Source organism: Amaranthus tricolor, chromosome 10 (assembly GCF_026212465.1).
Source record: "Amaranthus tricolor cultivar Red isolate AtriRed21 chromosome 10, ASM2621246v1, whole genome shotgun sequence".
NCBI classification, from domain to species: domain Eukaryota; kingdom Viridiplantae; phylum Streptophyta; class Magnoliopsida; order Caryophyllales; family Amaranthaceae; genus Amaranthus; species Amaranthus tricolor.
This window is the reverse complement of record NC_080056.1, coordinates 324,306-349,832: the sequence shown is the minus strand read 5'-3', so window position 1 is coordinate 349,832 and position 25,527 is coordinate 324,306. Positions and strand designations below refer to the sequence as shown.

General features: G+C 35.6%; 2 protein-coding genes across 2 annotated transcripts; one reads left to right on the top strand and one right to left on the bottom strand.

Moving 5' to 3' along the window:
* Positions 1-5,392: 5,392 nt before the first annotated feature.
* On the bottom strand, positions 5,393-7,758 carry LOC130825498 (glycine-rich RNA-binding protein 4, mitochondrial). The gene is made up of 5 exons (XM_057690755.1): positions 7,630-7,758; positions 6,457-6,580; positions 6,168-6,236; positions 5,934-6,037; positions 5,393-5,703 (listed from the first exon to the last, which is right to left on the bottom strand). Exons 2-5 carry the CDS (start codon positions 6,566-6,568, stop codon positions 5,590-5,592), a joined length of 399 nt encoding a protein of 132 aa, XP_057546738.1. The 5' UTR covers positions 6,569-6,580; positions 7,630-7,758; the 3' UTR covers positions 5,393-5,589.
* Positions 7,759-10,040: 2,282 nt separating this feature from the next.
* Positions 10,041-18,266, top strand: LOC130825491 (uncharacterized). The gene is made up of 3 exons (XM_057690746.1): positions 10,041-11,314; positions 15,478-16,534; positions 16,824-18,266. The coding sequence occupies exons 1-3, from the start codon at positions 11,237-11,239 to the stop codon at positions 17,456-17,458; spliced, it is 1,770 nt and encodes a 589-aa protein (XP_057546729.1). The 5' UTR covers positions 10,041-11,236; the 3' UTR covers positions 17,459-18,266.
* The last annotated feature ends 7,261 nt before the right edge of the window (positions 18,267-25,527 follow it).

Here is a 25,527-nt window from a genome sequence, read left to right as displayed (position 1 = left end):
CCAATCAACCAACCCCTGAAACCGTGACCAACACCCATACCCTCTACATCTCAGAGAAACTAACGAATCAAAATTACACAAAATGGTCCAGGCTGATGCACTTAGCCATCAGTGGACGAGATCGTCTCAATCACATCATAGACGATCCCCCTTCCACAAATGACCCAGCGTACAGCCAGTGGACCAAACGTGATTCGATTGTTATTTCGTGGATCTTAGAGAATATAGATTCTGATTTGGTGAATCAGTATCTCGATTTCCCAACAGCCAAAGCTTTGTGGCAAGGGATTGAAACTCTCTACAATAGTGGGAGAGACGGCCTGCAAATATTCGACCTGATAGTCAAAGCCAATAAAATGCAACAGGGAACCGACATAATTGAAACTTATTACAGCAAGCTAATCATGTTGTGGAAAGAAATCGACAGAAGGCGACCAAATCCAATGAAAGACCCAGATGACATCATTGTTTACAACCAACTAATCCAAAAAAATCGATTATACCAGTTCTTGGCAGGAATCCATCAGACCTTCGATAAGGATAGGCGCGACCTCCTACTTTTAGATCTACTTCCTACAGTGGAGGAGGCTTATGCAAGTATAAGAAGAGAAATATTGAGGCGTGGCATCATGAAAACAGAGCCCTCATCAAATATGGAATCATCGGGCTTCAGTGGAGTTTTCTCGGCGAAGGGAAGGAACTACAGACGTGAGGATGACAGAACACACCTCAAATGCACCCACTGTGGAGGCACAAGACACACCAAGAACGAGTGTTTCAAGCTTGTAGGCTACCCGGAATGGTGGCCAGATGCAAAGAGGAGGGGGGAAAGAAAGCCAGCACGTTTTTCGGAGCAAAATCGGACCGGACAGGTGGCCATGGGGTGGAGTACTGAGGGCCATACACCCATAGATGAAGCTGAAAAAAAAAGGGAGAACGTACCAGAGAAGCCATCAGTAAACCAGATGAAGAAGGTACCAGAAGCAACAAAGAAAGAGTTTCTCTCTCCTTCAGATCCGGCGTAGCAGATGAAGAAGGTACCAGAGGAAGAGACAACGTCGCCATTTTAGGGTTAGAAAAGGAAAAAGAGGAAGAATGGCTCTCCCAATTCGCCAAAATAAGGGAGCAGTAGAAGACAACGGCGCACATTTAGGGTTAGAAGGGGAGAGTGAGGAGGAAGGGCTTCCTCAAAGCCCTTTAAATAAGGGAGCAGTAGGAGGGTTGAGAGAAGGGAGGGGGTCACGTGTACTGTCACGTGTGGCCATACTCCCAACTCAAAATTTTTCATCCTCCTTTAATATTTCATCTTATTTTAAGGGGGGTTGGATCTTCGATTGTGGTGCCACTGATACAATGTCATTTGACCCGATTGATTTTTTGACTCATGACATACCTAGGAAAGACATCATTAAAACCGCAAATGGGGAAGGGATTAAAGTGAGAGGAGCCGGAACTATTTCATTTACAAAAAACCTCACTTTAAAAATTTTTTTATTTGTACCTGACCTGTCACATAAACTATTGTCTGTAAGCCAACTTACGAGAGATCTTAACTGTACGGTTCTTATGAAACCCGGGTGTTGTATTGTGCAGGATGCTCAGACAGGAAACATCATTGGGCGTGGTGTTGAGAGAGATGGACTGTATTACTTGGAAGTGGAGATTCAAAAGGGCAAAGCGGCACTTGTTCGCGGACTAGAGGAAAGGCAACTGTGGCATCGACGACTGGGACATCCTTCTACAAGGTATTTAGAAAAAAATTTTCCTAATTTTGTAGGGTTGAAACCTGTGTTTAAGTGTGAAACGTGCATCCTTGCAAAGAGTCATAAACATTCGTATTCTAATAGCTTGAATAAAGTTGATGTGCCCTTTATGCTTGTTCATTCTGATGTGTGGGGCCCTGCCCCAGTTGTAGGACTACATGGTTTTTCGTACTTTGTTACCTTTATTGATGATTGTACCCGCATGAGTTGGGTTTATTTTCTTAAACAAAAATCTGAAGTTTTTCATGTGTTCGTTGAGTTTTATAATATGATCTGTACCCAATTTCAAACCCAACCTCGCATGCTCCGAACTGATAATGGTAGAGAATATATCAACTCTAACATGGATCTTTTCTTTAAGCAAAAAGGCCTCATACATCAAACATCTTGTCCTAACACACCCCAGCAAAATGGCGTGGCGGAACGGAAAAACCGTACACTCCTTGAGATGACCCGTGCTACTATGCTTGACTCTCGTGTTCCTACTTATCTTTGGCCGGAAGCCATCGCTACTGCCAATTACCTTACCAATAGACTTCCCACTAAGAGTCTCCAATACCATACACCTCTTGCCACCCTCCAAACCCATTTCCCTATATCCTCCACGCATATTCTACCTCCTCGTATTTTGGGTGCACCGTATTTGTTCATTGTCCAGCGAAGGTACGCAATAAATTTGAACCTAGAGCGTTGAAATGTGTTTTTATTGGATATGGTCGCAATCAAAAGGGTTACCGGTGCTATGATCCCTCGACCAGAAGAGTTTATACCACCATGGATTGCGAGTTCATTGAGCACGAGTTTTACTATCATCATCTTCGCCGTCAGGGGGAGAAGTATCATGACGACGACAGTCTCAGTTGGCTAGTTAGTCCGTGGTTGCCCAACCTTGATCCAAAAGAACAAGTTGACAATACTACAGAGTCACCTGACAATGCTACAGAGTCACCTCACCAAGATATTCTGTCCACTCCTCCACCACCACCAGTCCTGTCTGACCATCAGGTAAGTCATATAGCTCTTGATAATCATACATCTCCTGATAACGATATTTCAGCAAGCACTAACAGGGATAATGTGATAGTTGATACAATGAGTGAAGATATTGATACAGACATAGTTGAGACAAGTGAGGAAATTTCCACAGACACAGGTGAAGCAAGGGGTCATGATACATCGTATATGTTACCTCCTCGATCCACTAGAGGGGTTCCTCCAAGAAGATATGATCCTGAGTATGAAGCACAACGCTCGAGATATCCGATTGAGAAGCTATCAGGATCTAGAAATTTGTCACAAAGTGCCTTAGCCTTCAAGGTAGCTTTAGATACAACTACGAGCCCAACCACAGTCGAAGAAGCTCTAATGTCTGCACACTGGAGAAAGGCGATGGAGGAAGAAATCAACGCTCTTAACAAGAATGGCACATGGGAAAAATGCATCCTACCAGATAAAAAGAAAGCCGTCGGGTGTAGATGGGTATTCACGATCAAATACAAGTCAGATGGTACGATTGAAAGGTATAAAGCTCGATTGGTGGCTAAAGGATACACTCAGACGTATGGGGTTGATTACTCAGAAAACTTCTCTCCGGTTGCTAAACTTGATACAATCCGAGTTCTGTTCAGCATTGCAGAAAACCTAGACTGGCCTCTCCATCAATTTGATGTGAAAAATGCCTTTTTACATGGAGAGCTACAGGAGGAAGTGTACATGGAAGCCCCACCAGGGTTTACATCAGGGTTCTCAAAGAATGAGGGTTGCAGATTGAAGAAGGCATTGTATGGGTTAAAACAGTCCCCTAGAGCGTGGTTTGGAAGATTTACCTCTGCAATGAAGAAATTTGGCTACAAGCAAAGTAATTTAGACCACACCTTGTTCCTTAAACGAAGAGGAGGCAGAACAACATGCCTGATAATTTATGTCGATGACATGATCATTACCGGGGATGATAGAGACGAAATTGAAATTCTGAGAAGGAAACTGTTTCAAGAATTTGAGATGAAAGACTTAGGTAGGCTGAAGTACTTTCTAGGGATTGAAGTTCTTAGATCGAACAAAGAAATTTTCATATCCCAAAGGAAGTATGTTTTAGACCTGTTAACTGAAACAGGGATGCTGGATTGCAAGCCTATCGAGACACCAATGATGCTGAACCATGGACTACAGATGATTGAAGGGGGAAAGTTAGCTGATCGCATGCAGTATCAACGCATGGTAGGGAAGTTAATCTACTTAGCTCACACAAGGCCAGATATTGCATATGCAGTAGGAGTAGTCAGCCGGTTCATGCATAAGCCTCAGGTTCAGCATATGGACGCTGTATATAGGATTCTCAGATACCTCAAAGGGTGTTGCGGTAAGGGAGTACTTTATCAGAAAAATGGTCACCTTGATCTAATGGCATATACAGATGCAGATTGGGAAGGAGATAGAGACGATAGGAAGTCAACATTAGGCTACTTCACTTTAGTCGGAGGAAATCTAGTCACGTGGAGGAGTAAGAAGCAAAAGGTAGTTGCCATGTCTAGTGCGGAAGCTGAATTCAGAGGTGTGGCAAAGAGAATCACCGAGGTCCTATGGCTCAGGAAATTATTAAGTGAACTGGGATTCACCCCTACACAGAGTTGTGAGTTATACTGCGACAATCAAGCGGCTATCAACATCTCAGAAAATCCAGTTCAACATGATCGCACGAAACATGTAGAAGTGGACAGACATTTCATAAAGGAGAAATTAGAAGCCCAAATAATCAGGCTACCAAATGTAAAATCAGAGGATCAGCTAGCAGACATTCTGACGAAAGCGGTTGGAACTCAGTTCTTTGAAGAAGTCTTACGCAAGTTGGGTGTCGGTGACCCAACTACCCAACTTGAGGGGGAGTGTTAAACCATGGTTTTTAGTCGGTTACTTGTTTACATATGGCAGTTTAGGAGTGTAGCAGTTAGTGGAAGAATGTGGCTATTAATAGAAAGCAGTTATTTACAGTTACTTTAGGAACTCATGTATATATGTTGTGGCCATCACACATTTTTTAACACACAGAAATATAATATACAAAACACACACCAAAACTTGGTGATAAACCAGAAATCAGTTTTGGTTATACAACATCATAATTATTATACTTACGACTAAGTAATAATAGTGACATTTATCACATATTACATGCATTCGAAATGGAAGAAGTAATTGAAATTGATAAGCCAGGTGAGGTGGGGTCGGATCAAGTAGTTGTTGTGACACCATAATTTTGAGACTTGATTTTCACTAATTGGTAGTGTTAAGCAAATAAGTCAAAGCAAGAACAGTATTATGATATATCATTATGTAATCACCGACAATACTCTAAATATAATAACGCAACAATAACTTTTTATCTTTAGCAAGCATTGTGAGACTTAAGGTCACCCCTGAGAACCATAGAATTTTTATATTTCTTGATTTAGGTTATTATTTTACCGTGTGCGTGTTTATAATGAGTTTTTCTAGAGTTGAGAGTTTCTCTGACTGCATCCTCCTTATCTACTTTGATAAGAGAATGATCTATCGTCTTTTATCCCTTCTCAAAGACCGATAACATTTTATAAGAGGGATCACTTTTGACATTTTGTTGCTCAAAATCACACTTTTATGTGCAGAATGCAGGTATTGCATCATTACTCTGCCTTACTAATTATATTATAAAAACCAGAAATGCATAACAAATCACAAAACAAGTAAGCCAACAAAATATTCATCAAAAGAAAGGCCAAAGCTAAATTACATCCAATTTTCCTTCGGCCACTTAGCTAAAAGTAACTAGTATTTCTTGGCTCGTTCTGGATTAGAAGCCACCATTATTATAGCCGCCGCCGCCACCACCACTACCGTACCCACTGTTTGGTCTAGGTTGCCTCTCGTTAGCAATGCATACACGAATGTTACGGCCTTGCAGATCCTGTTCATCAAACCAATATCAATGTCACATGATTTGCTAATTTCCTAATAGTCATGAAACAGGAAAACCGAGATATGCTTGGTTTTGGCCTATTTTGGGGGCATTTTGAGCACATTGCGAATTCGATATGTAAATTAACTAGTGAATTATGCCACACAAGTTCAAATTTATGAACTATGAATTTATGCCTCATACTAAGTATTAACAGGTTAAAAGTAATGAGTTCTCACCGCGCCATCCATGGAAAGTGCATTGTTTGCACATTCAGTGTCGGTAAAAGTGACAAACCCGAATCCCCTCGACCTTCCGGTTTCTCTATCGGTGATAACCCTTGCTGCGAATTAAAATAAAATAACTGAATGTGTGAGCTTGTAAACTTTAAGACACATAACAATCATGTTTTGGCACACTTGTGAGGCAATAGGATAGCAACTAAAAACTCGTTTAGGCAAGTTTAAACTCACCCTCTACTACTTCACCATATTGGGAAAATGCTTCTTTCAAGGAGCAATCATCAGTTCCCCATGAAAGACCTGAAGCAGAACAAGGGTTTAATAAAATTTCATATAACAATAAATGCTTATTTATTACAAAAGCAACAACTAGAATGATGCCAACAATAAATCGCAAAAGATCGAGTCGGAAACTTGAACCAAAAGAATCAATCACATTTATGAGCTCTTCTATAAAAAATGGAGTACATGCTAAAGATGTTATATAGATAATCTACTAAGAATATAAAAGAGATATTACTTCCAACAAAGAGCTTTGAAGACATGCATCGAACAGCATTCATCATCGAAGGGGCAGAATATTGCGATAGAGTCTGACTCAGTACGCTCCCAATCCTATTGTAGAACGCCATTTTCCACGAATACTGCACAGAACATTAACAACCAGCTATGTTTTAAGAACTGAATCTACGATTGGCAAATATTCATTCATTGCAATATAGCAACTACAAATTTCAAACTCAACATGTTTAGGGCATAAGCATACATGCCCGCAACCAATTAATAGCATTACGTTGAGGAGCCCACAAGGTTATATGTTGGTCAATCCACCTCAAATTCTTTAATATAGAATTGGAGGTGGATTGTTCTTCAACACAAAGAGCTTAATTTCATATGCCAAACTCAAAAACTTCACAAAAGGACATTCAACATTGAGCATGCATAATGAAACAAATCATCATTTAGTAGACAACACTTCCTCTTCCATTAGACCCCGCACTTCATTAAACCAAAACTTGTCGAGACTAAGTATCTTATCTCAACACCCCCAAGCACCTAATATCTAATATTTCACAATCTCTAGAGCCATTATTTAGCAAAGACAAGAGCAATAACCCAACAAGAAAACATACATGAATTTCCTCCATTTTTTAGTTACAACTCTTTACTATATTTCCATCATTTGATTATACTCCATTCTTGTAAACATTATCATACAGAAGCCAACCAAACAGAAGATCACAATTTACGGGTACATATCTCTTCGACCGGGCTTTTGGTTGAGTTAGTACTTGGACAAATCAAACTGACCATGACAGTAAGATACTTAAAAACCAAAGATCCAATTTATCAATCATGAATTGGACTAAAAATTAAAACTCGCAACCTAAAACTGGTGTTCCATTCCTTTTCAACATGATAGTCTTGTGACTTACGACTAAAATGCATAAAAATCAAAAAATTCAGATCAAAAATAACTTCATAATAACAGCTCCAAATAAATATCAAAAACCGATAAGTTTTCTATAGAACCCAACAAAAAATTGACAAATCAAGTTGCAAATGCTATGAAAGAGATAAGATCTAGCAGAAACATACAGGATTAATAATAATAATTCAACATGATAGAAGATTGTAAAACGATAAGAGATTATTGAAAGACAAAGATTATAGAAGAAGTGATTGAGTATACCTATGAGACACGAAGAGAAAAAAAGACGATCTAGGGTTTTGGATTGGCAAGGGTTTAAGGGTTAAAGGGATGAACTTTAAAGGCACAGAATTGTGAAAATATCTTGGCAAATTGCAAAAACAATTGGGCAATCGTATGACTTCCAAATGGTCGAGCGGGCCCAAAAGAATATTGGTGGGTTGGGTTTTTAGTTTTTGAAAAAAATAAGATTATTTAACAATTTTATTCTAAAAGTAAGCTTTGTAAAAACTTTATTCTCAAAATAAGCGTCCGTACATTCAAATTTAGGCTTGGTGTAATGTCGCTATTACTAACAGCGAACAAAAAAAATCAAAAAAATTAGTAAAACCTCAAGTCGCTATTACTAACAGCGACTTAATGCGATTTATCAGTTACTTTCTCATTTCAACCTACGAGATTAAGGAGTTGACCAGTCAATCTTAAAGTCGCTGTTACTAACAGTGACTTGAGACTTTACTAATTTTTTTTCCTTTTTATTTCGCTGTTAGTAACAGCGACATTACACCAAGTCTAGGTTTGGATGTACGGACGCTTATTTTGGAAATAAATTTTTTACGAAGCTTTTTTTTGGAATAAAATTGTTAAATAATCTTTTTTTTTTTCAAATTTTCTTAGTTTTACGCAAAAACTTGGACGAGACAATTTGGGCCGACCCAATTCGCCCGTGTAATAACATTTTAATTTTTTTGACATTTATTAATTTTGAACTTAAAGGTATTAATTTTAAAAATTGATACCTTCAAGGTCAAAATTGATACCTTTAAGATCAACATTGAAAAATGTCAAGAAAACAAAAAAAATGCCAAGGTTGTTACACGCGCGAATTGGGCTGGCCCAAATTAACAGTCTCATTATGAGGCCGTCTTGTCCAAAACCAGTTGGGTTTTTATCCTATCTTCTATGCAATGATATCGGAATTGGGCTTCTTTTTTTTTTCTTATTATATACATCGAACAATTTTCATTTTCCAATGTAATGCTTTAGTTTGACAACTATTTTCGTGGGAAATCGTCTAAAAGACAATTTTAAGATAAAGAGTTTATATTATTATAATTTTTTTACTATTTGTATTAGTTTGAGGTGGGTTGTTGAGTATGGGCGAGGACTCCTCGTTCTTACTCATAAATGTGTGATTGGTAACTAGATTTTTGCTTATCTTTTGTAGTTTGGTGTTATAGCGTGTCAACCAGTCATAAGAACGTTGGTAAATAACTTTTAAAGTCAACTTTTTAGGTGATGGCTAAGCTAAAACTAACAAACTATTAATAATTACTTTTTCATAGCTTTTAGGTTTTGCCTTTTTATTTATTTATTTCTCTAATAAACAACAAATGGTTAAACAATTGAAGTAGCTGGGTTGTCAACTGATACTTTCAACTAGTGAACTTCATCCAATAACTACTTGCCAAATAAATCAATGTAAACTTGCATGCCTATATAGCTCATGATAAAATAAGAATATTATATATTTTTTACAACTTATTCAACTGTATATATCCATTCCAAAACTATATCATATTTACTGCCCAACTAGTTGTACCCACCACAATCACACTTGTCTTACAATGATTATATTCCTCATATATAATAGAGTGTACAATAAGTTTGAACTTCTTGTTGAGGTGAAGTTCCTTAACATAATATCAAATGCGTAGGTTGATTTAAATCTCATCAACTCTTATTTTTAGCTGAATATTAAGCGTTATGTACGGAAAAGGTATGTGTTAGATCAATAGTTCTAACTCAATGCTTCTCGTGTAAAGGGGCGATAGAGTATCTATTATATTATGGGATTCAACTATTAATATAATCTCTTAATTGAGTTTCTTTTTTAATAAAGATTAAGCTAATGTGGTGCCTTATAATATGATATATACGTTATCAATATCATTCTACTTATTGACTGAAAAATACTTATACAACTATAAAAAACTTTTAAAACCAATCACAAATGTTATACAGTGTTCTAAAATTTGAGTAAGCTTATTTTCTAATAAAATATAAAGGTATGTGACGAGAGGATAATGGATAAGACCCGTGACAAATTGATGAAGAGCAAATGAATTTGAAATGTAGCAAACAAATATAAAGCAAGGTAGTCCTTATAGCCCACTTCTATAATTAACGGGCCACGTCGTTTTAAATTCATACAATTTATATGTTACCCCGTATACATAGTTACCTAAACCATTGTGTCGAACATGACCACTAAATTTTCACAATGTAAACCAGATTCATATAAAGAAATTTCTAAATAATCACCGTAATTTATAAATTACAAAAAATAATAATAATAATAAAATAAGAAACAAGAAAAAGATTAAATAAAACGTCAAAAATCCCCTTATAAGATTTCCTACGTAGTATAATTTACATGATTAACCCCCGGACTTCTTCACCCATGTAAATCTAAAGACTAATGAAGACTCTTCTCTTCCTTTTTCTTTCCCATCTATTCATTCTCTCGCACACAATAACCAAGCCTTCCCTTTGCACACAACAATCAAATACAAGGAGAAAACACACGAAAACTTTCTACTCTTAAGACACCCTAAACTACATACAGCAAGGAAGAAACGAGAGAAACTGAAAAAGATTGAATCGATTTTCAAACAATATTAATTGATTTTGCGGCTGCTTCAATGTTTTTTCTTTCCATTTGCACATAACTTTCTTTTCAAGATCAATCTGGCTATGAATGTTACAATTTTGTGCCCCAATTTGTATCTTTTGAAAATCTCTTCAATTTGATCTTTTTTTTTTATTTCCTTCTTTGTGGGGTTTCTTTCTCTTTTTACCCCAAAGTGAATAATTCCTTCTTTTTGTCAAGAGATTCTTAATTTTCGATTTCATCATTCCACTTTTTTAAAATTAGGGTTTCGTTTTTTGGGTGTGGACTTAGTTGTAGTGCTGCTGCTGCTTTTAGTTAGTTTGAATCATTTCTGAAGCTAGGGTTTCGGTCGGATCAGAACTTTGAGGTGGGTTTCTTGCTAGGAAGGGAATTTGGACTTATTTAGGGTTTATTGATCATATCAGGTGGTGGGTTGTATCCAATACTTCATTTGATGCAATTTGGATGCTTATTGAACTGAGTTTACAAGTGGTATTGAAGATCAGGGTGATTAATATTGGTAATTTTGAGTTTTGAAAGATAAAATATATTAATTGGGTATCGTTTTGGGTTTGATAAAGTGGAAGACAGTGAATCATAACGTTTCAAGTTGAAATCTTCCCCCCAAAGTAGGTTGTCTACATAAACTACACATTTCTGGTGAAATAGTGACCAATAATTTGCTGACATTTCTTGGGCAATCCGGTTAGAAACTAAAACTTTGTGTGTTTTGAGTGATTTTGGCTAGTGGGTTTTACATTTTATGTGGATTTGATGTTTGAGTATTGGTGAGTTGAGGTTGAGTTTATGAAAGAATTTTGATGCTTGAAATGAATGTGGGGATATGGTGTATGAACAAGAGCTTAGTTGTTGGTTTGGTCCTAATTTGGAACGTTGCCATTGTGATTACTTACTAATTGAAGCCTTTGTGCTTGCAAGGGGTGACAGATTCTTGAGGCCCTTGGAAGTTCTGCAATGTCGCGCTGCTTTCCCTTCCCTCCCCCGGGATATGAAAGGAAGACGAAAGCGGATGATTCTGACCTGTTAAAAAAGGTTAATACGAATGCTCTCTTTCATTTGGTGCAATCCATTATGTTTATGTGACGCCAACCAAATTGATTAACTATGTTTGAATTGGGCATTTTGCTAGTACCTATTGGGGGATGAGAGAGGTCCTAGCTCAAGTGTCACTTTAGGGATTCATACTTTGTGTTCATTGTCATTGGATGGGGAAAAATGATGAACTTATGAAATTGATTAATGTAGTACCTCATTAAGGACTTTTCTTAAAATCTGAAATCACCTCAAAGCCCCCTGCCAAGAATCATATGTATTACATCATATTTGGATATTGAATTCTCACTCTTTATCTGAACTTATTGTAGTGATACATTCCATAGATTTACTAATTTGCACTTTGGATAGTATGATACATGAGTGATTTCCTTAATTTTATCGGGGAATGGTATGATATACCTGGTACCTGCATTCTACTTGAGAATTCTAATAGGTTTTGAGTTAGACACATGAGGTTGTTGTACTAGAATTTGACTCTTTTTTTCTTCTCTCCTACCGTTTGTCCTGTGGGTTTATTGACTCCAGAAATGCTCAACGTCGAATATGGTTCAATAAGACATTGGTACATGGTAGTGGTGTTATGAGTGGGGGTTACTAGTTTGTTTTATTTGTACTTGTTGTGTAGAAGACATAGGCAAGTTCTTAGTTGTACTCTTGCTTAAGCTTTCAAATCAAAACCCTTTCAATTTTACTTATAAGTTGAATAAATATCTTAGTGGAATAATTTACAGGAGGTTTAGCAGCAAAAGATTGTTTGTTTGGAATTGCACATTACAAGTAAGAAACAGTATAACCATAATACCACATAGTAAAAGTTTTTTCTAACTGATTGAAAAGGTTCTGTGTTGTGATCATGTAATGGTGTCGGATAACTAGTGAAATACTGTTGGCATTGTGACAGATCCATGTTCTTTATTCCATTAAAAGAATTTCAAATTTCCCTTTTTTATTTTCTCGTTTTTGGATTAGATTTATCTGAAACAATGTTTGCTATGAACTTGGAGATCATATTTGCATCACAGTTCTGTATGGCTTATATAGTAGTTCATTGAAAAATTTATCTCTTAGATTAAACTTGGGGAAGTCTTTCTGAATACATTGACCCTTATATGGACATATTGGCCTTTAGATGTACTTACTCGTTGTGTAATAACCCATACAGAACAGATTCTGTACTGAGTGGTTATGACTTATCTCTTGATAGCTTGGCCTGGTGCTTGCAAACTGATAATTGTTAAGTAGTCTGCTGAACTAATGATTGTCATTGTTGCTTTATCAAAAGAGTGTTGAAGGAAAAATTAATTTGACTTTCCTGTAAGATGAAAATTGCTATGCTGATTTGCTAAAATCTAGAAGGGAAACTCGGTTAACTTTCTTATGAAGATTATTCCTTTGTTATTTTTAGTTGGATCTTTGGCTGTCCTATGGTTGCAATCGTTTCATTGTGTAGGAAAATGATCTTATAGGATCTAAAGTGATTTTTTTATAGGGACTAGTCTTCTGTGACAGGGTCCAGAATTATAAATACTTTTTCTATTTGGAATCTCATTTACATCTTATTTTTCCTTTATAATGGAGGATTTGGATGGATAGTTGGAGTGATTGTTGGAATGCCAAGCATTGTTGGGTTATGTCCTATTGTGCTCCCTTCCAATATCTCGTACTGCTTCTAGTTCAACACCAACATGCTATTACACCAATAATAGGTGCTCCTGTCTAGGTATGGTTGAGGGGCGGATGTATGCAATCTCACCCCTATGTTCTTTGGCTCTATGTGAATGGACATATTTCCTTTTTCTAGTGCTGCATTTTTTATTTTGACATTAAACATCTAATTTATACCAACTCAAATTGGCATGTCATGTTGGATGCCTTAGAGAAAGACATTTCATATGTACAGAGGAGCTAATAGAAGTGGAACCCTTTGTAGTTATAAAAGAAGAAGGGGGATACCAAAGATGACTTGTATGACAGAGTGGAAAGGGATATAAGAATTCAGGCTTGTAAGAATGTATAATAAATGACCTCATATATTTGGGATTTAAGGCTTTGGAATTGTTGTTAGGAGAGAAAAGTTGTTAAATCCTACCGTTGAAAAGTTGTTAGATACTCTTCAAAGATTGGAAAGGGTAGAATTAAAATGAGTTTTCGGATTTTTTGTGAATGCAAGTTTATCTTTAACTGTTCAGGACTTTCTGCATTATTCACCAATGTTGCCTTTGATTTACATAGTGAGGTCTTCTATTTATTTATAAGGTTGGGTGGTACCTGATAATGGGTAAATGGCAAGACTGAATTGAAACCATTGATATTTAATGTGCTTGTGGAATAATTGTCTGAGGTAATTAAGCTTTCACCAGATTAACATTGAAGGGTGAAGATTTTGAAAGTTTGATGTTCTCTTCCCCTTAGGTTATCCTTTATTGGGCTGCTGTCATGAATATCTTATTCAGATTGGCTTGAGTTGAATGCTGCTTTAGTGATAGTATAGTAGCCAGCTGTGCGCCTGCGCCATGCCATTTTCTGCCACAAAAGATATCAGACGTTGACATACTCTTGTTAGACTTCTTCGTTATCCCTTTTGAGTTGCTGAAAGCAAGATTTTTGGTGCTATACATTAGGAAAATCTTTCTCGGGGGAAGTGTAACAGTCTTGGGTGACCTTGTCCGAGCTTTCAGGATTGGATCCTGATTGATTGTTTCCTAGATTTTTCATGTTTAGTTTATAATTTGAGAAAATAATGACAATTTTACATGGGAAAGTGCTTAGATCGACATATGGTACATAGTCTATTGGAGCTTATTTCAGATGTTTTATGGTGTAAAGTATGTGTTCCTTTTTCTTCTTGGAGTCTATTTCTCTCATAAGTTATGCAATCATGGGGGTTCATTTAAGTAAAGTTGGAGAAATAGTGTTTTAACTAGCTTTTTCCTCTGTGTGAAAGGCTATTTGTTTAGTTGTTGAAGCGTCATTATATTTGTATGTAATCCTTGAAACTGCAGGGAATGTGTATGATTCTGGTTTTTGTAAACACTAAATGGCAACTTAACCTCTTAATCTTAGCTGTCTAAGTCCACCAGCTAGCATACATTACTCTTCTCAATCTTGTTATATATTTTGGGTTATGGTGGGTGTGTGTGTGTATCTGTTTCCATTGGTGTGCAGAGACGTGGTGTTATGAGCATTGAGATTAAAAGGTTCATGTTTTAAAGCTTTGTGCACCTTTGTTAGATGTGTCTTTAAGTAATTGAGTTCTAGCTACCGGTGAATTTTGTCCTCTTTTCAAAAGCAAAATCTGATTCAATTTTTTTTCTCAAAATGAAATCAAACACCTGTTTTTTATTTTATGCCCTGATTGTTTGGATGATTTATTTTTTATTTAAAAAATAAATCGAACTAAATCGATGGGCCTAAGTTATAGCAGAGTGCTAATATGAGAGGATCAACAGATCGTCTGAAGGTGTAGTTTGGATTTGACCGTTCAAAGCTAGCAGTTATAGCATTTGTCGTTTGCATTCTGTTCTGTGGCTTTAAGTCGTTTGATGATCTTGTCTTTCCTGTTCATCTTATTCCTAATGTTTTACCATGTCTTGTGTTTTTTTCTACTCTATTCTTTCCTTTCTCATTTTTTAATGGGAAAGATTGACCATTGTGACGGCCTTTCTGTTGGGGACATAAATCACCTTATGTTTATGTGTGCCATTTGAGTATGATTTGTTATTTTTCTGCTTTTGTTACTAAAACCACGAATGCTTGTCGTTGCCATCATCATCATACCCATATATCCCGCTGGAGGAATGAATGACCACAGACTGTCAGTCCATGCCCTCCTTATCAAAAGAGATAAAGAGGTTTCGGCCAGTGAGATCTTCAACTCGAGAAAGACTTGCAAATGAAAACCATGAATGCTTGTATTGATTTCAAATACTTGTAGTGTGGTTAATCAATTCTGTGATTGATCTGTGGTTAAGTAGATTGGTCTATTGAATAATTTGAACAAATATGAATTGGCCTTTTTTTTAACTTGTATGGACCTTCATTTGGTTTCTTGGTTGATTTGTTGCTGTAAAAATGCATAATATATTTATATCATATTGTATTGTTCTTGATTGGAGTGGGTTCAATATTGTTAATTTCAGGAAAAAAACAAAGAAAAAAGATCCAAAAAGGAGAAAAAGGATAAGGAGAAGAAAGAAGGCAAAGAAAAACGCGAGAAAGAAAGAAGTGATGATAAACACAGGGAGAAGAAAGATAAAAAGGAGAAAAATAAAGATAAACGGAAAGACAAAGAGAAGGACCGTGATAAAGATAAACATAAAAGCAATCCCCCCCTTTCTGATGAGAAGGTTCTGGGATCTGCTGACAGCCATATATATAAAATCTCTGATAAGAGCAAAAAAGAAATTGAAAAAATTCCTAGCTCTATTGAGAAGAGAGTCAGTGGGGTATCTGCCATTCAGAATGGGATGTTGGTCGGTAAGAATAATCACCATGTTTCTGGGATTCGGAGTCCCAAATTTATCGCGGAGATGGGTCGGAAGAGCATGGATGAAGACAGGAGAACAAATAATCATTTTCCTCCTGATAAAAATGTTGTTGCCGAGAGAAAAAACTATGCAGGAGTTAACCTGGCCTCGAGGAGTGGAATATCTTCACAGAAGTTGAAGGAGAGGATCAAAGAAAAACCCACGTTTGATGGGAGGATAGATGGACGAGGTGTCCTTGGGGATGCTAGATCTAGTGAAAGTCCTCTGGTTCCACATTCGGTTAGGTTGGTTCTGAATTCTGTTGGATCAGTTTCGAATTCTGGAATGGTTCAAAGACTTGAAGGAACTCCGAAACCTGTGGACAAGAAGATAGAGCAGAAAGTGGAAGGAAAAGAAAAGGTTCGAGAGAAAGAAGGTGATGATAGAAAAGGAGATAGAAGAAAGGAAAGAGAACGAGACAAAGACAAGAAGAGAGAGCAGATAATGAAGGCAACACCGGAAGACAAGCGCGTACAGGTGACAAGAATGAAACACGAAAGTGAGAATCACATACTAACGCCTGGTCTGAAGGATGGAAACAAAAAAGATATTTTAGGTGTACCGAGTGTTGGGTTTCATAACGTGACAAAGGATAGTAATCATCATGCTGCTATTGTGAATAGTAATCACAGGAAACGGAAGGATCCTGGGCTCAATGGAATTTATGATGGTGAGCTCTTTATCAGCATTGTTTTTGACTCTTGTGGAAACTACTTCGTTAAATACATGATTTTTCTGTTAGATATAGAGGTGGGTGAATTTAATTTGAAAAATAAAGGAACCCAGCTCCCAATACATTTCATTCTAAATCCTTTCCCCGAAAGATTAGAAATGGTGCTCAAATGTGAGTTGTTTGATACTAAGATTTTTCATGACTCGTGTCAATGATGTATATAAGATCCTTGAATTTCCTCATAGCTTATGTTATTTTCTATTTATGTTTGGGTTTATCTCAACAGAACATGTCATTGGGCCTAATAAGCATGCAAGAACAATAGCTTCTCCCCATCTGTTGACAGAAAATGGAAGGAGCTTAGAGCCTTGCCACAATTCTTCTGCTGCAGTTGCTCCCGGCACACAGTTGCCACCCATGAATATTAAAGTCGGACGTAATCTTTCTCATGATGATGTACTGCGGAAACCCATGAATATTGAAGCTGAACACAATTTTATCCATGAAGATGTTCTGCGGAAACCCATGAATATTGAAGTGGAACACAATCTTTCTCATGATGATGCACAGAGGCCACGCATGAAAATCAAAGTGGATGGCAAAGAATGCAAGATCAATGGCACAGTTGCCGATCCCTCTACAAAGCCATCTCGAGAAACAACTGCAAAAGTAGAGCGAAAGCCCGAAAAGCCTCCGCCTCATCCAGATACCAAGTATCTCAGCCAGGTACTTTCAGTACCCAAAATGGAAGAATTGTCTAATTCTGACAACGAAGAGTGGCTGTTCAATAGCAGTAGCTCTTTGACAAGGAAGCCGGAGGCTGAACCATCTGGGATTGATGAGACGCCGCAGGTATGGGCAAGAGCCTTGTGGTTAGAGCCAGTAGATATTTATGCTTTGCCATATGTTATTCCTCACTGATTGGCTTCATAAATTGTGGTTGTTTGTGCTTTGCCATATGTTATTACTCCCTCACCGTGTGGGAGAAACCCCTAGCCAAGCTCAGGGAATTTGGCAATAGAAGCCGAGATTGGAAATTCGAGTTTCCACATGCTCATCGGAATCACAAATTTTCGAGATTTGTCTGAGCTTATCGCCCGTCATTTCCAGAGCTTTTTCAAATGGAAAGGAAAGGATCGGAAGCTATCAGATTGTGTGAGTGACACCCACCTCGGCTTTGCTGCGGCATGTTCCAAGAGCTAGAGCTTTAGATGGCAATTTTAGGCCTCTCTTAGCATGAGAAAAAGAACCGATTCTTTTGTTAGCGAAGTATAATGAGCTTCCCTGTAGTCGTAACCGTTTACAAGAGCTTGTTTAGGTGGGAATGTACTCTTTGGTTAGAGCAAAGGGAGCTTTTGTTAATGTTTTTCCCTGTAAGAGAAATTTAACAGGTATGGTGCTTTGTAGTTCGCACCGATCGATTTTGATTTGTAAGTTGTAACATAAATACTCTTCATTTACATAGAAATGTAACATACAAGGAACTGGGAAATTGTAGCTTTCTTTACATAGTTTGTTCCTCAATTTTTAATATTACTAAGACTTGCTGCTATGAGTGTAGTTGTATATGCTATTTCATATGGCCTGTATACCAAAAGTATTGAAGCAGACTCTGGTTGGATCCGACTTTGCTTGTGTCATGTGGGCTAATGAGTAATATTGTTATGATTATTAAATGATTACATAAATGGATTAAATGAGTGAACTTTTCCCACCCAATCAATTATTTACAAGAGTTTGTATTTTGGAAAGTTACTATTGATTCACAAGAACCGGTATCTTTGAGAGACCATCTCTTATTGGGTCGGTCCATTATAGTAGTATATTTTTTAAAATATTGTAAGTAAACATTAAGAATGATGTAAGTAGACATTTAAGATATTGAAAATAGTCATTAAAGATACGGTAAGTAAACATTAAGGATAATGTAAGTATGCATTAAGAATACGGTAAGTAGGTATTAATATTTAATGGGCTGGGTTTAATATACGTCTCTCAAGAGACTACGTTATTGAATTATGATAACAACTAATAAGAGCAACCAATGTGTTGTGATCATACAACATATGATAGTACTATGTTAGAATTATTTTTTTAATAGCTATATTTTTCTTAAAAAAAATTTATATTGAAGGAAGAAGTGTAGCTTTTAAAAAAATAAAGCTATTTAATGGTTATTGTGATACTCTGAATTAAGCTTTAAAAAGGATTGATAGACTACTCATATCAACAAGGTACATTTTCTTTTTATGGGAGCCCATTTGCTAAGAACTTTATAGTTAAGCGTGCTTGGTGGGGAGCAATCTTATGATGGGTGACATCCTGGAAAGTTTTCCCGGGCGCGCACGAGTGAGGCCAAAGTGCGCTGGAAAGACTTGTGTTGGTCTGTGAGGCTAGTCTACAGTCTCCATGGGTAGACACCGCCAGTCCAAGGGGCCGAGGTGTTACAATTATTAATAAGGTATTCAATTTAGACAAGGTCGGCTCTGAGATTTGAGAGAGGTCTAGGGCAAAATATTAATTATGGACCCTTAATTACTAACTATACTATTATAAACTTTTAAGAATTAAATATTAAAGCGTTGTTTTTCTAATTTTTTAGATGGGTTATGGGCACGCGCCCCTCTTATCCCTTTATTGGGTTGACCCTGAATTTAGATATGCCATATTGGAATAAATTCAAAGACGAGGGAGTCTTTGGTCGCATTCTCTTTTTGGATGTGGGTTGCCGTTTTTTTCTCCTTCTCAAACTCTGTTCACAGTTTTCTATGAGTAGGATACACTAAGTACGATAATAATAATATTAATTTAAACTCATTTATGATTGATGTGACACTAAATTGACTTATTAACTAATTTAAACTCATTTATGATTGATATGACACTAAATTGACTTATTAACTAGATATACAGACATTTGAAGATGATCTAAAATTCTAAATATAATATTGTACGAACAAAGAAATATAATCTAAAATTCTAAATATAAAGCATTACTAATCGAGTTGTTGAATACTCTGATTGTTTTTTGTTTTTTTTTTTAATTCTATTTGAGAAGAAAGAAATCTGAAGAAGATTTTTGAGAAATATTAAATATATAATATAATTGCGTCAAATTTTACTAGGTACGACTCATTTGAATGTATAGTTTTTTTAACATATAGAAGTAATTTTTTTAAAAAAATTCAACATAAGTATTTTGGTGAATATTAAAGTCAAATATATGTTTTAAAACAGTGCAAAAAAATAATGTTGATGAACAAAAAGAATCAGTAGGAATATATATAATTTTTTAATGCATTATTATTATAACATAAATATTCAAAATAATATGGCAAATTAAATTATACATAGACAAGATCCAACAATTAATATTTATTTGTTGAATAGTTGTACTCTTTTGTAGAGTTATGGCGATATAAGTTATAACTAATTCGTGTTATGTTTCCATATAGAAAAAAGGTTTTATGTTGTTTCGTGTATTACTAACTTGCTTGTGTTGAGAAATGAAGGGTATTGTAATTGTTTTCAACTACTCATCCACCTCATCATCTCTACTTAGAACTCTTAGTAATAAATAGAATAACTATCCAACATATCATCATCATCGTCATTATCAATTTAATATTTCGTTTCAAAACATAATTTAAATGAGGAAAAAATTTTTATGTCCTTCAAAGAAAAAACTAGAAAAATATAATTAATTTAACCCTCAGAAAGTAAAAGCCTTATATAAAAAAAATAGTTTAAGTGACTTAAAATAAACCTAAATAGAGAAAAACAATAACAATTACAAATTACTATAAAAATAATTTGCAAAAAAACACCTTATAAAACCAGTTTTTTTGTAAAAAAACACCTTTTAAAATTTTTTTTGTAAAAGAACACCTTTTAAGAGACTTTTTAATAAAAAAACACCTTAAATCAGTTTCCGGTGACTTTTGTTAACTTTCAGGCGTTGACTATGCCATTTGTCAACTTTCAGGCGTTGACTTTTGAGCTCAAATGGCATAGTTAACGCCTGAAAGTTGACAAAAGTCACCGGAAACTGAGTTAAGGTGTTTTTCTTAATAAAAAGTCTCTTAAAAGGTGTTTTTTTACAAAAAAAATTTTAAAAAGTGTTTTTTTACAAAAAACTGATTTTATAAGGTGTTTCTTTGCAAATTTTCATGTACTAATTATTATACTTTAAGCCATTTTCGTTACATTTATGCCACAATTGTCCTCTTTACCGTATTTAGAAATTAGAACCAAGTATTGGGATATGTAACAACCACCTTATCATGAACTAAATGCAATGTACCATGTTTTTTTAGTATAAAATTATATTTAAATGTAAAATTTAAGTTAAAGATGCAATTAATATATTTTCTATCCCTATTTTCTTTTTTAATTATATTCCTATAATTTGGGTATTAATTAGTTAAATATAATATTAATGTGTACATTATTAAGTACAGTAAAAACCTTAAATAATAATGTCATTTAGTATATTGGTATAATAAAATTCAAATTAATCATAAATTTAATTAAAAAAACTAAATAGTTAAATTAAAAATTAATAAGATTGAAACATATTTATTTGATAATAGTGCAATCTAATATTTTTTGAAACATATTTTTTTGCAAATTATATTTGAAAATATTGTTGCCACGTCAACTTCATTTAACCAATAAGATTGCTGCATTTGACAAATGGTTGTTAGAACAATGAATTCAAATTAAAAAACTACGCAAAATGCAACCTGGATTTCTCCTTTGAATGCCTCCCAGTCAAATACCTCGGCATGCCACTCACCTCAAAACAATATATGGCAACCAATTGTGAGTACTTGGTGGACACAATATATGGCAACCAATTGTGAGTACTTGGTGGACAAAATGATGTCCCAGATCCATACTTGGTTTGCAAGGAAACTCTCACACACAGCTCGACTACAGCTCCTCAATTCGATCCTTATGGGCATCTCCAACTACTAGTGTCAGACCATTATCCTACCGAAGAGGATCATAAATCAGATAAATGTAGTCTGTCGTTCCTACCTGTGGCGAAGAGAAGCAGGTCTCAAGGCCTCAGGAAATGTGAAATGGGATAAGGTGTGCAGGGCAAAAAATAAAAAGGGGCCGGGGACTCGGAATCAGGAATTTGGAACTTTGGAATCTCGCTGCAGTAGGCAAAATAGCCTGGCACATAAGCGCAATGAAAGAATCCATGTGGGTGAAGTGGGTACACGAGGTCTATATGAAAGGTGGAAGTGGAAAGTGTTCAATGCCCCTACGACTGCAAATTGAGTGGTAAAAAAGCTATACTGGGTTAAGGAGACTCTTCGTAACTGGATGGAAAAATCGCACTATTCTATAGCATTTGTGTACAAAGATTTACTGGGATGCTGATAAAGTTAGTTGGGCCGGATTTATGTGGAACAGAGCGGCCACTCCTAGAAGTCGCTTCGTGGTATGGCTTGCCTTCCATGAAAGACTCAAAACAAAGCAACGACTTAAAAAAATGGGTGTGGTAGACAATGAGATTTTTAGCAACCAAACTGAATCGATAGATCATCGCCTTTTCAAATGTGCCTTTAGCAGCCAATGTGCGGAAGTTATTCGAGGTTGGTTTGGCGTGTCAAGGGAAATCAATACTTTGCAAGACATGCATCGAAAACGAAGAATGCCTAAACCAAAATTGAGACTTGTACAAGCAATCTTCGGTAACTTGGTGTACGCTATATGGAATGTGAGAAATGAAGCGGTATGGTAAAATAAAGTCATGACTGTCTGGCGAGTGTTAAGACTCCATCAAAAATGACTCAAAAATCAGATTCAATATTGTGTTGATGAATAGGACTACTACTTCATGGTTGAGGAGCCTATACTCTGAGAGTGCAGACATTGGGATAAACCCTGTACTGTTGTGTTCTGATCATGAAGCCTCTCGAGCTCCACATGCAGATGGCTCACTGTCAGCCTGCAATCTGATTCAGAGCAGCGGCAGCCATGACCCAACGCCTGTACAGTGCACCAGCAGCCAGCCTACGGGGGCTCTGACAGCCTGTCTCAACTTGAACAGGCTGCTACCAGCCTTAGCAGCTGCAGTCTGCCTTTGTCTGCAATGCAGTAGGTCCTCTATGTGCATGAGTGCATCGGCTTCCATCAGAAATATGTGCTGCTGCTGCTGTCTGTTTCGATTCCCTGACAGGCCCAGGTGATCAAGATTCTGCTCCTAAGTCGAAGAAGCCCATCTAGATAGCTTCTGCGCTGCACTTGTATCCCCTTTTGTTCTAGTTGGCTTGGTCTTGTAGCTAGACCTTTAGCATATGTATATCGCATAGGTCGAGTTTTCCTTGTAAAGCCGTATGAGGCGATTTTGATTTTTGAGATATCCCCGCGTCTCCTTTGCACATGAAAAGCGAGGGGTTGCACATGCAACCCTATCCTCGAAAAGAAAAAAATCAAACAAATATTAGTGATGTAGATTTTGATCCCAAAATTTCCGTGTTTCAACTATACACATTCCTTCCAGTTGAGCTACATCTTAATTTATTGAAACTAATTTATGTTTTCAACACTTTTTTGATTTTTTGCTTTTAATACTTAAGAAGCCCACATTCTACTATTCCATTAACATTTTGGTTACACATATATAGGTAAGGTATTTAGGGATATTTTTAGTTAATGTCTTTTTCTTTTATCTCTAAATATTTAAAATGTTGTGATGTAATGGTTTATTTCTTAAAAGATTGAATTTCATAAAATCAAATTGTTGTGAAAAATTAAATTACACTTCATTCTATAGTTTTATGAGTTTTAATTATTTTTTGTTAAGGATTAGTTTGTATTCATAATATTTATATTTTAAATGGGGCCAAAGATCTAATTCTTTGATTTCGGATTATAATGGTATATCGAAAAATGATTAATTATTTCATGCGTACTTCTTATTTGTGTGAAGTTGCACATGATGTTTGCTACCAAAGGTCAATCAGAAATAATCTCTTTATAAGTTTCATCACTATTAAGGGTAAGATTGCGTAAATGGCACTCCAAACCCCACCCTAGGTGAGAGCCATTAAATGGCATTGGAGCAATGAAATGTTGTACTCTTATATCAATTTATGAACCAAAGAGTCATTCAAATTCTCACTCCATGTGAAAATAATATTCTTTCTCTTGAATATAATTCAGGAATTAGAATTTCACTTCAAGTCCTACAATATTTTATCTTATGCTATCTAATATGTATTTGGAATTTATTTTAAACATGCTAGAAAATATATTTAACTAATTAGTAGTGCAATCCCATCCCTCAAATCTTAGGCACGCCACTAAGCCTATCGAGACTCAACCTTGCTAAGGCTATAACATAGATCATTTAATTAACAACATAAATATTAAATTTGAATATATTCACTAGTGGAAAAAACCTTATTTGCTGCGGTTTTTGGGCCATAATATGCTGCGGTTTTGGCCCGCAGCAATAGTGATAGCAGCAAATAACCTATTTTAAATGCTGCGGTTTTGAACCGCAGCAAAAAAACTAACTATTTGTTGCGGGCTTCTTAAAAAAACCGCAGCAAATAAGCATTATTTGATGCGGTTTTAAGAAGCCCGCAGCAAATAAGTGTGTATTAAACGTAAATTCTTTTTTTTTTGCTTTTTTCATTTAATAGTATTAAATAATCCAATAATGTACAATGTAATAAACAATAATTAATCCAATGATAATCACCAATAATCTCTTTGAAAACTCTCGATCGTATATATAATATAATATAATAATATCTACATATACAAATTAAAGTTCTAATAAATCGAAAGTGAATAGTGGATTCGAGTAGAGAATTTTTGTCCTTCAAATAAACATCGACATGGCAAACTATCAATCTGCAAATCCAGCGAAACACAAATAAGCATTAAAACATTCCAAAAACATAATTAATTAACATCCTAGAAGTACATTAGAATACCAACTTAATCCTAAAAATAGAAAATGAATAATACATTATAAAGAAACTGTAAAATATTTTCTGGAATTGAATATTGCAGCAAAAGCACACCAACAACATAGATAGTGTGACAAGATAAACAGGTGAAATTCTAAATAATCTAAGTATAACTCCTTTTTCCTCGTAAAAAGTACACTGTCAACACACCAGTAATATCTGCATTTATGAAGCAAGCAAAAAGCTTAAAATTGGCATCTTGAATTCATACACTGAATGAACAAGAAAAGTACATTTATGAAGCAACAATTTTCTTTGGAGGTATTTGCATATACACAAGCACGATAAGAAAGGCTGAACGTGAAAAACAAAATCGAAGTAATTTTTCGGATATCATTTGGCAAATTAAACCATTATAAGTAACGTATATAATTCTCATTTCATTTTGAGGTTCTTTAAATCTTTACAGTTTCTTAGCCGATTGTCGATAAGTAAAAGCCACTATCCTACTTCCAAATTTCTACTTCACACACATAATAAAGCAAAGCAGGTTTAATACCGGCAAAAATTACCATCACCAAATAAAGATTGATATATAATTAAATTACATGATTATAATCTTACATGACGTCGTTTACAAGAACAACTACCCATTGAACCATTGATACCACATACATAAGTAATTATTCACATTCAAATATACAACTACATATATACATAAGTAAAATATTCACATTCAATCTACCCTAAAAATCCTAATTAATTAAAATTATTCACATTCAAATATTAATGTACATACATAAGTAAATTATTCACATTCAAATATAAAATATATACCTTGATAATGAGATATGATAATTTTGTTTCCAGATAAGATTATGTAACCTACAATGAAAAAAACAAATCAAAATTAGTATAAAAAAGACTAAATCCTTATTAAAACACAATGACTTGAAAAAGAGCAAGACTAGCCATAATTTCGTGGCTTTTGAAGGAAAAGCAACAATGGTGGGTTTTAGAACTTAAACAAAGATGGAGAAGGAAATTCGT

What these genes read in the sequence shown, in the direction of transcription:
- LOC130825491 (XM_057690746.1), top strand. Translation starts at nt 11,237, where the DNA reads ATGTCGCGCTGCTTTCCCTTCCCTCCCCCGGGATATGAAAGGAAGACG. An exon ending in ATTCTGACCTGTTAAAAAAG is followed by an intron (nt 11,315 to 15,477) that starts GTTAATACGAAT and finishes TGTTAATTTCAG; the next exon opens with GAAAAAAACAAAGAAAAAAG. An exon ending in GCTCAATGGAATTTATGATG is followed by an intron (nt 16,535 to 16,823) that starts GTGAGCTCTTTA and finishes TTATCTCAACAG; the next exon opens with AACATGTCATTGGGCCTAAT.
- LOC130825498 (XM_057690755.1), bottom strand. Translation starts at nt 6,568, where the DNA reads ATGGCGTTCTACAATAGGATTGGGAGCGTACTGAGTCAGACTCTATCG. An exon ending in ATATGGTGAAGTAGTAGAGG is followed by an intron (nt 6,038 to 6,167) that starts GTGAGTTTAAAC and finishes TTTAATTCGCAG; the next exon opens with CAAGGGTTATCACCGATAGA. An exon ending in CACTTTCCATGGATGGCGCG is followed by an intron (nt 5,704 to 5,933) that starts GTGAGAACTCAT and finishes TTTGATGAACAG; the next exon opens with GATCTGCAAGGCCGTAACAT.